The 15351-nt window shown below is 28.2% G+C and overlaps 1 protein-coding gene across 1 annotated transcript; it reads left to right on the top strand.

Moving 5' to 3' along the window:
• The first annotated feature begins 3265 nt into the window (after window positions 1-3265).
• LOC102590765 (uncharacterized) lies at window positions 3266-4835 on the top strand. The gene is made up of 4 exons (XM_006367384.2): window positions 3266-3466; window positions 3547-3735; window positions 3816-4031; window positions 4161-4835. The coding sequence occupies exons 1-4, from the start codon at window positions 3464-3466 to the stop codon at window positions 4422-4424; spliced, it is 672 nt and encodes a 223-aa protein (XP_006367446.1). The 5' UTR covers window positions 3266-3463; the 3' UTR covers window positions 4425-4835.
• The last annotated feature ends 10516 nt before the right edge of the window (window positions 4836-15351 follow it).

Genomic DNA, 15351 nt, shown 5'->3' with positions numbered 1-15351 from the left:
TTTCTTACTACCCCACCCTTTATCACTTTTTTATTTGTTTGTGTGAATGCACATCTTTTACCCATTTTATCCATTTTAACTATCCACTTTTAAATGAGTATTATTCGTTTTTACCCATTTTTAAATGAGTTGGATATCCAACCCATTTAAAATGGGTAAATATGAGCGGATATCCATATTAATTACCTATTCTGTCACCCCTAGGCACACTTATTAAGAAAACAATTAATGACATAGTAAGTTTACCATTTTACCCTTATTAATTATGAAGTGAATGAAAAAGTTCTACATTTTTCAAAGTAATTAATCATTTAATTGAAGGTATAATAGGTAAAATTTTTTGTCTTTTCTTGATTTGTGAAAATGGACAAGTAATTAGGACAACTATAAAAGAAAAGTGGACAAGTAATTAGGGACAGATGGAGTACTTATGGAGTGTGACTCCTCCTTTTTCATCTTTCTATATAAGTATTTATTACTCTAAGTAATACTAATATATATGCCTAAAATTAGTTATTTTTGTAATGTGCAAAAGTCTTTCAATCACTGAGTAATTACTTAAAATAAGTTTATTAGGAAATTACTCACATTACTTATTTCAATAACAATATTTAATACCTAAGTACTCCCTCTGTCCCTAATTACTTGTCCACTTTTCCTTTTATAGTTGTCCCTAATTACTTGTCCATTTTGACAAATCAAGAAAGGACAATTTTTTTTTACCTATTATACCCTCAATTAAATGACTAATTACTTTGAAAAATGTAAAACTTTTCATCCACTTCATAATTAATAGGGGTAAAATGTTAAACTCACTATGTCATTAATTATTTTCTTAATATATGAGTCAATTCAAAAGTGGACAAGTAAATAGGGAGTATCAGACTTTTATTTTTTATTCACCTAAGAAGAGCTACAAATTCCTAAATTTTATTGTATTTCTTTTTATTTCTATTCTTACTATTAAATAATTATGTGAAATGCTAGTTGTCAAATTTAAAGTTTTAAAATATCATTAATAAAATAAATTTAGTATAATATATTTCTAATTAAAATTTTATTAACAAGCATGTCAGATCAATATGGACCAAGTAATATGAAATAAATGGATTATTTTCAATCTCAACATGGTATGTTAGTTCATGTAGCAACAAATACGAATTAGACCATATTGGGTAAATATTTATCAAGGTGTTTATGCCAATTATTTATATTTACTATATTTAATGAGATAAAAATGTATGTAATTATAATTAAGTTTTAAAAGATTATGTACAAATAAATGAATAAATATCAAGTACAAAATAATCATTTACCCTTTTATTGTCTAAATTAACAAACCATATTAGGATATTGTTTAAATAAATATTTTTTTACAGATTAATCACTAAAAAAAAATTGTTTGACATTCTTCAGAAGATATTACTCCTAATAGAATTGTCTAGACAAATAATGGCTAGAATTCGAACCCAAAGAAATGGGTAGAAATAAATGCGCAAAATGACATTTCCAAGAACGATATGGTGGTTAAGTTTTCTAAAAAAAATTATATCTTCGTCCACTTTTAATTGTCATAGTTTCTTCTTTTTTTTAAATTCAAATTATAAAAAAATTGACTAACATTTTATGATGTATTTTTTCATCATATTGATATGCAAAAAGTTGCAATTTATAGTACTTTTCGTATAGTTTTTAAATATCTGATTTTTTGTTTAAAATATAAAATTAATGTAATCTAATTTAACTTCGAAAATTAATTCAATTAACTTTTAAAAAGCGTCACATGACAAATAAAAGTAGACATATGAAGAATTGGGAAGAATTTTTTACTTAAATTTCTAAATGAAAAATACTTTCGAATAATTATTTTAAAAATCACGACACCTCATTTGAAATAGGATGAGTCTGATACTATTATTACCGTGCGCATTTGAGGCACAACATAAAATAGTCAATAATGGACCAAATATACCAAATTGTAAAAATGGGGAACAATATGTCAAATACACTATTGAAACCCCACTTACCTTGTTGAATATTAGAGATTATAATTTAATAAATCTAATGGGCATGCTTATTTAGTGAACAACAATTAAAAGGAGGAAAGCAAACAAACTAATGGAGAAAAAAAAAATACTAAAAAAGTAGAAATGACATGACCTAATTAAGAAAGGATGTGTATATATGCATGAAAATGAAAGGGTAATAAACACTTAAAATATAAATGGATAAGAACGACTCACAAGTCACAAATGCCCCCCTAATTCTTTATGAACCCAACAAGTCGATAAGCACCAGATAACTTAACTAATACAATATGTTTCGTTTGGAACCTCAAAAAAGAAACAAGATAAACAATGGATTATAAGATTTTATATTAATGATTCATCACATATATATAATAAAATAGACTAGATACATCATGCTACTTGCTCTGTCGAACTTATACGATAAAAATGAAATTTGGAAATTCATCTAAATTTTATATGATTTTAAAATTTTAAATTATAAATTATTATGATTTGTAAATATTTTTTTTGTAATTTTTAAATAATATATTGTTTTTTTTGTTTTAATTTATTTGACAAGATATATTTCAGATCATCAATTATTTGAATTTATAGTACTTTTTACATCATTATCAAATAATACATATTACTTAATCATCTCAATTTACGTGGGATTGGTATAATTTCGAGAGTCAATCAAATTTTTATAATTTTAAATTGTTGATTATTGTGATTTATAATATTCCTACCAAACGATTTATGTGTTAAATAGTGTTACTAGTACCTTGTTTGATACACTTTTGCTATTTATGTACATTTTATTGGGTATTAAGGTGTGTATAACTAATACATAAAATTCATAATATCAATACTACAAAAGATTTTAATACATGTATTTGCCGGTTAAAAACAAATATTGTCCTTTAAAACCTTTCACATCCTTTCCTCAATTTTAATGGAGTGTATTTTTGTAAATGATTTTTTATATATAAATTATGTCAAGGATGTTATTTTTAATAACCCAATAAAAAATTACATAAAAATAATTTCAACATAACTAATACAATATTATTAATATCAACATTGGTAATATATCATATTTAATGTACTACTTTTATATATTCTACAAAACAAGTTCTAAATATGTACCCGCAAGAATATATTTATTAAATAATAATTTTTATTGATATTATAATTTGATCATTAAGTAACAAAAAGAAAGCCCCACAAGTCACAGTGCCATCCCAAGTCCTTACAAGTAGCCATCATTTCTCTCACCCCCTCCAATTTCTCCCAAACCAAAAATCCAACATTTTCTCTTTCTTTCTCTCACACAATATTCATTCACAAGAAAATAAAAAATCTGAGCGTTACTACTGAAAAAGTATTTCAAACTGGCGATCGACAATCAAGAAGCCCCAATCTGTGAATTTAAGCCTAAGAACAGGCGTATCATGGTACTATTTTTAACCACTTAAAACACAAAATCATTCTGTTCCATTCATTCATTTTTTTTGCTGATTTTTCTTTTTTTCAGGGACCTGATGAGGAAGATAATAGGTGGCCGCCATGGTTGAAACCATTATTGAAGGAACAATTCTTTGTTCAATGCAAGTTACATGCTGATTCCCACAAGAGTGAATGTAATATGTACTGTCTGCAATGTAACAATGCCCCTCTCTGCTCTGTCTGTTTAGCCCATCACAGAGATCATCCTGTCATTCAGGTTTCCCCATTTTTCCTCCATTATTTTGCTCCTCTGTTTTTTTCTTTAAGCTTAAACAGAGTGTCACTTTGTTGAAACAGATAAGGAGGTCATCTTACCATGATGTGATAAGAGTGAATGAGATTCAGAAGTATTTAGACATTTCTTCAGTCCAAACATACATTATCAACAGTGCTAAAGTTGTTTTCTTGAATGAAAGGCCACAGCCTAGGCCAGGAAAAGGGGTCACAAATACTTGTGAAGTATGTGAAAGGAGTCTTCTTGATTCCTTCAAATTCTGCTCTCTTGGTTGCAAGGTATACAAAATTGACCATTAATTTCTCCATTTAATTGTCATTGAATAAAATTCTTTATTGCACACATTTCAAGGTCATTACGCTGGTCCATTAATTGATGGCAAATCTTAAGCATTACCAATTTTACAGATTGTTGGGACCTCAAGTAATTTCGTGAAGAAGAAGAAGAAGCCAAAGAATTCGCCGGAGAAGAAGAGATTACCGGCGCCGATGGCGGCATCGGAATCTGATGACTTTTACAGTAGTAGCAGCAGCAGCCATGGCCGGAGAAACAAGATTCAGAGTTTCACTCCGTCAACGCCCCCTCCAACTTCTGCTAATTACAAAACGGCCAAGCGTAGAAAGGGAATTCCTCATAGAGCCCCAACAGGAGGACTATTCATAGAATATTAATCTTTGCAATCTCAGTCCTTTAATTTACATCTAAAATGCATAATGTCTATACAAATATACTGCCTAGTTTATCAAGAATGGAATTCCTCCAAACACTAGTGCTTTCTTCAAAAAAGGCCAGTGTTTTAAAGCTCTTTAGTCCACAAGAGCCGTATTGTATATAGTTTTTAGGATCAAATAGGATATGATGATAAATTGGAGGTGTGGAAGTTGAAATAAGAAAAAATGTAAGGACTAATAGTGCTAAGTTAGAAGTTGGGCGTAGAAAATAAGCTACTATAGTTTGATGAACTACTAATATTAGATTGTTTATACATATGTTTTGAATGTATCTTCGAGCCTTTGTAATCTAAAATGTAAATGTGAATATAGTATTGTGATTATTAGAATAATACTTAAAAACATAGTGTCAACATTTGGAATAGAGCTTTAGCATTATAATTGTCTCATCTTTTTTTATCTTATACTATAAAATTGACACTTCCTTATCGTCTAAATTTTAGTGCTAAATGCTAATATCCCATCTTATCCCAATTTCAATAATTCTATATGAATTTGACATGATAGGTTGAAAATCACTCATATATATATTTATAAACATAAATTACACATTTATTTCTTTGTTAATTTTGGTGTCAATATAAATTGAGACGGAGAGAGTATAAAATTAGAGTAAAGACGGGGATTGAAAGAGATGGTGGCGGAATGAGATAGGTGATACGTGTCAGTTGGTATTTGGTGATGAAAAAAGGAAGATGTCTTGGTTCGTGGAATGTAAGAGTTAGGTCAGCCGCCCTTTGGTGATTATTAAATTGGGTTTATTCATTTTCTTGGTGGAGGGGTTTTCTATTAGTGGAGGACTTCTATTTATGGCTCTTCGATTAGTATTACCATTGAACGGTCACGGTGAATACACAGAGAAACTTATCTTTTCTGCATACACGAGTGTTTATACTTTACAGGCATAACGACAAAAGGAATTGTTCTGAGGATAGATCAGATAGTAAACACTATTCACTTTTTATTTTACTCTTTTAATATTTATTTTTATTTGATCGTTTCATTTTTATTTATCAATTTTAACATATCAAGAAAATATAATTAATGCACATATTTTATTCTTATCGTTAAATATTTATTTCTCAAATTATTTTCAGAATTTAATAGGAGTACTATATACCCTAATTACTTATCCACTTTTGAATCGGTACATCTATTAAGAAAATAATGATTGACATAGTGAGTTTACCATTTTATCACTATTAATTATGAAATGGATGAATTAAAAACTTACGAGTTTCAAGAAATTCTACATTTTTCAAAGTAATTAATTGAGGGTATAATAGGTTTAAAAAAAATTGTCCTTTCTTGATTTGTCAAAATGGACAAGTAATTAGGGACAACTAAAAAAGGAAAAATGGACAAGTAATTAGGGACAAATGAAGTATTAATTAATAAGAATAGTGTGATAAAATAAGAGTTTTTTGCTAAACTATTAAGAAAATAATTATTGACATAGTGAGTTTACCATTTTATCACTATTAATTATGAAATGGATGAATTAAAAACTTACGAGTTTCAAGAAATTCTACATTTTTCAAAGTAATTAATTGAGGGTATAATAGGTTTAAAAAAAATTGTCCTTTCTTGATTTGTCAAAATGGACAAGTAATTAGGGACAACTAAAAAAGGAAAAATGGACAAGTAATTAGGGACAAATGAAGTATTAATTAATAAGAATAGTGTGATAAAATAAGAGTTTTTTGCTAAAAATATCCTTAAACTATACTCTTAACCTAAACTACATCCTTAAATTATTTTTCTTAATAAAAAACATCTCCAGACTCCAAGTATTTAAAACTTAACAACTTTCATTCCTCTATTAAAATTTGTCAAAAAATTAGCGAATTCCACACAAAAAAACATATGCAATTCATACTATTCTCATAAAAAAAATCTAATAATTATTACTTGTTGGAAAAAGCTTCCAAAAATTAATTCTTTTTTAGACCTTTGTTTGCTGTTAAAAAAAAACAATGTTAGGACAGTGTGAGTCTACAAGGAGACATGATCTGCTCTTCTTCTTTGCCAACAGAATGGAGTTGAAGCTTAATTTTACACCATCTTCACTTTGCAAAGTCAAAATGTCGTTGGATCAATAATTTTTTGGGGCAAACTGATAGTTGAGGTAATCAAGATTCAACTAATTTTGATCTCTAGTACTCGAGTTTCGTTTTCCATTATTAGAAGTAAAAGTCTTTGATCGACACCACTTTTTGCAGATTCAATGAGAAAGAAAACATTTCAACGGATAATTTTTTTGATACAAAATCAAATGAAAAGTAAATAAAAACAAAATTGCTAATTAAAAGGAAGACAATGCAAAACGTTGTTGCCAAAAAAGATTCACAATATTTTATTTTAGATGTATGTAGAATGAATAAAATTGGTTTATTGAGGGTGATTTAGGAAGTTTTGTTGAGAGTAGTGTGAACTGTACATGTTTTTGTGAAGAATTTGTTAATTTTTGACAAATTTTAACAAATGGATGAAAGTTGTCAAATTTTAAATAATTAAGGGATGTTTTCTGTTAAGAAAAATAATTTGAGGATGTAGTTTAAGTTGTGTATATAGTTTAAGGATGTTGTTTTTGCCAAAAACTTGAGAAAGTAACTATGTTAATCATTACTCCCTCCGTTCCATTTTATGTGAGATAGTTTGACTCGGAGTTTAAGAAAGAAAGGAAGACTTTTAAAATTTGTGGTCTAAAATGAATGATAGAAATTTGTGTGACTATAAATCATTTCATTAAGTGTAAAATGGACATTTTAAAGTTAAATTATTACTTAATATAGAAATGTGTCATTCTAGTTTGAATGGACTAAAAAGAAATGTAAGTTGTATAAATTGGAACAGAGGAAGTATTATTTTTATGAATGTATCAAAATCAAATATGATAAGTAAAAGTGAACAAAAGAATGATAAGTAAAAGTGAACAAAAGAGAATAATATTTTTACATTTTGAATTCACGAATTCCCTTATGCAAAATAAATACATTTTTTATGTTGTGGTATATTTCTTTTAAAAAGTTAATTAATAACATTAATTAAAGGCTAATTTATTAATATTATTATTTTGCTTCTTCCCAATTCTTTTATTAAAATTAGAAAGTGAAAATTACGCGTATAAGCAAATATATATTAAATAATTAGTTAACATAATTAGAGTTTGCCTTAATTACAATTTGCGACCTACTTTTAGCTATAATTACGCGGCTCAACTTTTTTGTTTTGTATAATTCGCACGTTTGTATAATTCAGAATTTGTATAATAAAATTTGTATAACTTTCGTATAATGTAATTTTGTATAATATAATTTGTATAATTGTTTACACTTCAGATGTTTGTAATTGTATAAATTCGTTATTTCGAGTTTATAAAAAATAAAATTGAACTATACAAATGTAACCGTAAATCATACAAACCCGTGAATTATACAAACGATGCAGCTTAAATCGTAGTTACAGTCCATAAATATGCAAACTATAGTTATAGAGTATAATTAAGTTTATTATAGTAATTATTTACGAAAGTTCCCCAATTAGAAATAGTTAGAAAACTCTACTAAAGAGAAGGATAATTTTTTTAAAATTATTTATTTATTTTGTAATATGGAAGGAATAATACTATTCCTCCCCTAATAATTTATTTGTTTTAAAACATGATGTTTAAAAAATATACAAGACATGTTCATAGTACTTTGATTCTAAATTCAATTTGAAATAGTAATTTCAGAATATAATACTAACATAACACATTCACCCTTCTCCTTAACATCTGCGTTTGTTGTTTATATTCACATCCTCAACATGGTCGTTTTGTTCTTGATAATAACATAATTTATGGCAAGGCAACAATTGAGAAGTGACAACCCCCTTGCGTTTTCCATACACTAGAAGTCTTTTTACAAGTCTTTTTTGAAAAGGGATGTGAGTGCATAGTGGGCCCAATGGCCCCTCTCATGCCCCAAATGAAAACTATATTGGCTCGACTCGTTGGTAGGTGGGATATTATAAGAACAATTATCTCATTATAAAATATGAAATTATTTTATTTTACTTTAGTTATTTAGTTATGAGTATATATTATATTTAAATGGTTTGATAATTTTGTTTGAAAATCTTTTTGTTCGCTATAAACTCTAACTTCTAACTTTTCTAGACCTTACTTGAGGGATTATGTTGACCTCACTTGTGGAATTATATTGTTGTTGTAAATTAATAAGTACTACTTCCTCTGTCCCATTTAATGTAACATTTTTTCCTTTTTAGTCCATCCTAAATGAAAATTATATTAGCCTCGACTCGTTGGTAGGTGGGATAAGAACAATTATCTTGTTAAAATATATGAAATTATTTTATTTTACTTTAGTTATGAGTATATATTATTTTTAACATTTTAAATTTTGTTCCATTAACTGGATGAAAATGGTGGTAATAGTTACTCTTTTTATTTATCTTGTCTAGCATACTAAATGACCTAAAATCTTCCCTCTCTTATTTGACACTTTTGATTTAAGAAATGTCATAAATAAATATTACTTTATTAAATAAAAAGACATTAATTATTTCACTCATTTCCATCTTTAATACTTCAAAAGGATGTGTAGAAACGATATTCATTCGAGGAAGGGATGATAAAGGATATTTTAATCAACTACACCGTCTATTATGCTTAATATTACTAACAAATAGTAATAGGTTAGCAAAATTTTCAAAGGTTTTTTGTTGCGAAATCATGAATAGGATTCTATTTATTTTTAAATATTTAAATTCGAAATTTCACTTATTCTATCATGATTCATTATTAAAGAAGTAGAATTTTTTCATTCTTAAATATATAATTTTGAAATTTCACTCATTCTACTCAGTATTAATGAAGTAGCATTACGCAAGGCTTGAATCACAATTGCACCCTTTTTGTTTAAACCGTGTGAAGGCCTTTTGTTGACTTTGACTTGCTCTACTTATTTAAAACTTCTAGATTCTTTGACTTTCAACCATCAAATTTGCTTGCTCGTAGACCCTTGACTTAGCTTCCTCTTTCCTCATCTCACTCGTTTTCGCTTTTAATTCCCATTTCCCATCAATAGTACAAAAATGAAAGGGAAAAATCTTGATCAAGTTTTTATTTTAATTTATTTTTTATTCAATATTTGATATTTTATTAAAGCTAACTAAATTTGAATTTGAGTGGAAAAGTTTCATATTTAGATAAATCGCTCCCTAACAAATTTGACTTCGTATGTAGAGGAGAATTCAGAATTTCAAGACAACAGGTGCACTACCAACGACTATTGCACGTTAGTTAAAATATGTTACCCAATGTCTATTTGTATGATAATTTTATTTAACATAAATATAAAACGAACTAATGTACTAACATATATATATGAATTAAATGACCCAACCAGTGGCGCAGCCAGGATTTTCAATAAGGGGGTTCAAAATCTTTAGAAATAGACACACGAAATAGTCGAAGAGGGTTCAACATCTACTATATATACATAAAAAATAATAATTTAATCATGTATAAATAATATAATTTTCTGCCGAAGGGAGTTCATTGCCCCTAAACCCAACTAGATAAAGTTTGCTTTGTGGAGTGGTGATTTTAAATTTCACGTTACACTATGAGGTTGCAAGTTTGAAACTAGTCATCCCCTTATTTTAATCACAATTCAAACCCAGTCCCCTCACCTCAGAGGCGGACAACGTTTAAACCAACGCACCCAAATGGTTTTAGAGTCTTTAACTGGGTGCCTGATTATATTTTTTAAATTAACGGGTGCATGTGCATCCTCTAGGGAAAACGAGAGTTCACCTCTGTTCATACCTAGAGGAACTCAAACCCGAGAACATTGAACAAAGATGAAGGAGTACTTATGTTAAATTAGGTTTTGGGCCTAACTCTAAGTTAGCTCAAAGAGAGGAGGATTGCCCAAGTCTATAAGGAGTCTAATTATCTCATTAACCACTAACGCAAAACTTTTGTTATTCTTTAACACCCCACCTCACGCCTAGTGCTTAACATCTGGTTAGTGGAGAATTTCAATTTTGGGGCCCCCAACATTGAGTGAGATGAGTCATGTTCTGATACCAAGGTAAATTAGGTCTTAGGCCTGATTCACACCCCAAAAGCTATCTCAAAGGCAGGAGGATTGCCCAAGTCTATAAGGAGTTCACTCATCTCATTAACTACAAATGTGAGACTTTTGTTATTTTTTATCAACTTAGCACTCCATCATAACCTCATTAGCGTTCAAAGTTTTAGTTATTAAGCTTCCTGATTCATGAACTGCTTCTCAGTTCATTTGAGTGATAGACCATCATCAACGAAAATACTTACTTCGATCCTATTTATGCTCCAAAACAATGGGATATATATTGAATATATATAAGTAAGAATTTATCATTTTTAGAAAGTGATTTTTACTTCAATTTAGCCTTTTACCACAATAGATCAGCAGGAATCGGTGCATGATCAATAGTATGGTGAATTGATTCTATAATGTCATTCAATTTGCTTACGTATAAAATTGTCTAGATAAGTATCTCTTCATTGTAAATTGACCCAAATATATGGGATCGGAGAGCATTTTGTGGTAGTAATATTTTAAACGAGGACGCATTCATAGTTTGAATTTATTTAGAAGAATAAAAGGGACATTATCATGATTTAAACTACCCCAAAATATTAATATCGACCTAAACAATATTTCCAAATTATTATTACTCTATTTTTAAATTATGATTTTGATATGAAAAATGACACATATATTATAGATAAACTAAAAATACCAAGATAATGCTCACTACTAGTGGACAGAATTAATTCTTTCCATAGAGGTGGGGTCTTTTGACACCATACTCTACAATATCTCGAGCCTCTAACCTCTCCTTTTATTTTATTTATACACTCCCTCCTTTTATTTCATATATTTTGATTGAATACTAAATTAAAAATAAATAAAAAAGAACTTTTTTAATCTTAAATTAAAGATTTATATGATGTATGAAAATACTTTTTGAATCTTATAATCTTAGACCATTAAAAACAATGTGGAATATAAAAATGACTAATTGTAAAACATAATATTCTTTTTTTTAAACGTACAACTAAAGAAAAATAAAACATATAAATTAAAATAAAAAAATTATTGTTTAAAATTTTAATTTGGATGGGTTGAATGTGAGTGGTGTGCATATTGCCACTTGTATGTTCATTTTAACATATGTCAAAATGCCAACGAATAACACTGGTTGTGCTTCTTCTTCCTTTCGTTGCTGTTCTCGCATTTTTTTGCAAAAATATTCCTCCTAGACCTACCCCTTACTCATCAAATTAATGAAAACCAAAAAGGTTTTAAAATTATTTATCATAATTTTTTTAATTAAATAAATTAACTTTATTAATTGTATTTTTAAACGTTAAACTTGATTATTAGTACTTTACCTAGTAATTTAATTATAAGATAGTATTAAAATAAAATAATATTTTTTCTAATAAAAGAAAAATATATAATTAATATAAGGGTTAAGTAAAATGAAATGAAAGAAGTAAAAAAAAAAAGATTATTCTGAAACTCAATGAATTTAATATTTTATTTGTTTCAAATTATCTGTCGTATTTCTCTTTTACACGTCCTTTAAGAAAATATTAATTATTTTCTTTACTATTAAAAAATTATAATACTAGTCTATTTTACGTAATTTATTGGTAATTAAGTCGTGGCTAACATAATAGGTATGTGTTAAGGATAAAATAATGAAATATTTCTCTTAATTAATACTTTTTAATACACGCAAATAAAAAAATATATAACAAATATTTTGAGACACAAAAAGTACTTAGATAAAACAACAAAATCCTTTATAATTCTTCTAAGAGATTACACAAAAAGAAGGTGAAATTATGTAATTGTCTCCTGGCTAGTGAGGGCCAAGTAAGCACTCAATAATTGAAGTGTGGATCACACCTCCCTATTCCTATCCTATCAAAGCAGGATATGGTGTTGTATTTAATTAGTATTGTAGTTTGACGCAATGGCCATTAATCCATCATCCATGGGTTATTATAATGAATTACATATTTCATTTTTGATGAAACGTCACCTACAAATATGTTTTGGGTGATTTTATAGTGAGAATATTTTTTACTCACTTGATGTACATAACATAATAAAGTTGTAAAGAAGAATTTTAAGTTAAAAATTATTGAATATTATCGATAAATTTTATTGTGTGATGGCAGGTTGTTTCCATTTTTACTAGATTAATGGTGGATACTTATAAAAGATTCACCTATAATTCCTTAATAAATGAATTGATTGTGTAAATAATTTTAATAATTACTTAATAAATTAGATGGTCACAAACACAACTGACTGTTTTAACGTGTAGATATGGGACATTAAGAGGGGTAAAATTTACGCTAAGACATTGCTTAGGTTTAGCTTTAAATATACATTTTTCCTTTATTCGTATCTCATCGCAGTTTTCATCACTGACTTACTATTAATTCTTCAGGTATTATATCTCATTATTTTAAGCTCACTAAATTTACGTTATATATCAAGACGATTTTCCCGAAGACAAGGCTAGTAGTACTCATTACTATTATCTCGTTAATTATTTTATTGTTCATTGCTTTAATTCATCAGCTTAATCACATTAAACAAACAATTTAATAGTAACAATCTTATTGTTTGATCATTATATAATTTATATGTCCTTAAATCATTTAAACAAGTTCAATTGTTACTCTGAGGGCAAATTAAACAATATTATTACAACTTCAAACTCTTTAAAGCAACAAATAATCTTGCAAAGTTAAGTTGGCTAAGTTATGATGTCACCTAATTTTACCATCCCTTTTAACTTGATATGATACGACAATAATATAAAGTTTAGGAAAGGCCAAATTTCATTGTCACTCTACACACACCATTGCTGATGTTTTTGTTTCACTATCTTTCTCGTCTGAGCCTTATGTGAATGCCATTTGTCATAAATAATGTATTAGTCATTTGTCAGTTTACCTATATTATCTGCTTTACCAATTTTCATGGCCACTGGACATACCAAATGGATTCACTTTTTTCTTTTCTTTTCTTTATGGGAATTACATATTACTGTATCAAAAACGATCTTTAGCGATAGTTAATTAACGATAATAGCTTAATTATTGATATATATGTATTTTTAAAAGTAACTAACACTCATAAATAAAGCTTATAGCGAAATTGAGTTCAATGACAATTATAACTATGTCGTTAAAGGCTTTATCATTCTTTGTTACTCCCTCCGTCCACAATTGTTTGGCAGGTATACTAAAAATAGATGTCCAAGATTAATTGTCAATTTAAACAATCAAGAAATAATTAGTCACTTTTTTCCAATTCTGCCCTTAATGATAGTGTAGTTCAATTGAAAAGTTATGTGGACTTTCGTTATTCTTGGTATAGTAGGGTTATATTAGTCAAATTACATCTTGTATTAAATTTTCCTTGAGGGGTGTGCATGACCTTCCCCTGACAAACAATTGTGGAAGGAGGGAGTAATATGTATATTTATTGTCGCTAAAAGCTAATTTTATTGTAGTGCGTGAATAGTGGAAGATAAGAAAGGATGAATGTGGAGGACTTTTAGTGAATTTCAACCGTGTATATTTGTTATTATAGGGTGAATTTGTAAGGGAAAATTAAGTAAAACCATAAATATCTAGCATATATTATGTATTATAGTTATAGATTTGATTATTTTTAATTTGTGGCTATAGTTTTGTGAACTTTTGCTATTCGGTTTTTTAATTGTATAAATTCAAAATTTGTATAATTCGGTTTTTGATTGCATAAATCTAAAATTTGTATATGCTTATCCTAGCTATTTGTATACGATTTATGAAAAATTCATACTAAATTGGAAAATTTTCCTAAATACACATCTTATTTTTACCATAATCTCTAAAATTCCCTATCATTTTTTAAAAAAAAAAATCTCCTCTAAGATACATCACTCTGCTCTCACTGATACATCCCTATCTCTCTCTCAGATACATCCTCCCGTTTCTGATACATCCCTTCCCTCTCGGATACATCCCTCCCATCTTTGATACATTCATCTCCTATGTATTCAGATGTCCTAACCCTTCTCTGATACATCCCTCCCATCTTTGATACATTCATCTCCTATGTATTCAGATGTCCTAACCCTTTTCTGATACATCCCTCCCCTCTCAGATACTTCCCTCTCCTATGTATCCAGAAGTCTAGTGATGTATTTGAAATTTCAGTGATGTATCCGGAATTCATAAATTTTAAGGGTGTCTTGTTATTTGGAAAATAGTAGGAAAATAATGTAATTGGCTCTTAACATTATAAAATTTATGTAAATTATACTAATAAATTACCATGTTTGTGTTGTTCATCTTGTATTCCTAAGATACTTAGAGCAAAACTTTGAAGAACTTGGTAAGATACAATAAAGTTTAAGAGCATTTTCACAACTAGAAAATTAAAACTAGTAGAGAAACTAGAATCAGAAACAGATTAGAAAAAATATACGAAATGTTTTTTCTTAAAGAAGAATTGTTGTCAATCTGTGTTTAAAGAATCTTACTGATTCCAACAAACTTTGCAGAAACACGAATTTACCAAAGTTTAATGAACCAATGAAGAACAGAAGAACATAAATTAATTCACAAATCTAAAATCTGTAACACATACCAGAATTTGGAAAAACAGAAAGAAGATCAAGCCCACTGAATGCACAGTGTCCCCTTAAGGAAATTATTCCCCTCTAGTATCCGAGGTTTGATTTGGAATATGTCCTCCCAGGATAGAATGATCTCAATCACCAGTGTATT

The sequence above is a fragment of the Solanum tuberosum genome, unplaced genomic scaffold, assembly GCF_000226075.1.
Source record: "Solanum tuberosum cultivar DM 1-3 516 R44 unplaced genomic scaffold, SolTub_3.0 scf00783, whole genome shotgun sequence".
In the NCBI taxonomy this organism is placed as follows: domain Eukaryota; kingdom Viridiplantae; phylum Streptophyta; class Magnoliopsida; order Solanales; family Solanaceae; genus Solanum; species Solanum tuberosum.
The sequence above is the reverse complement of the archived record's forward strand: the minus strand, read 5'-3'. Positions and strand labels throughout refer to the sequence as shown.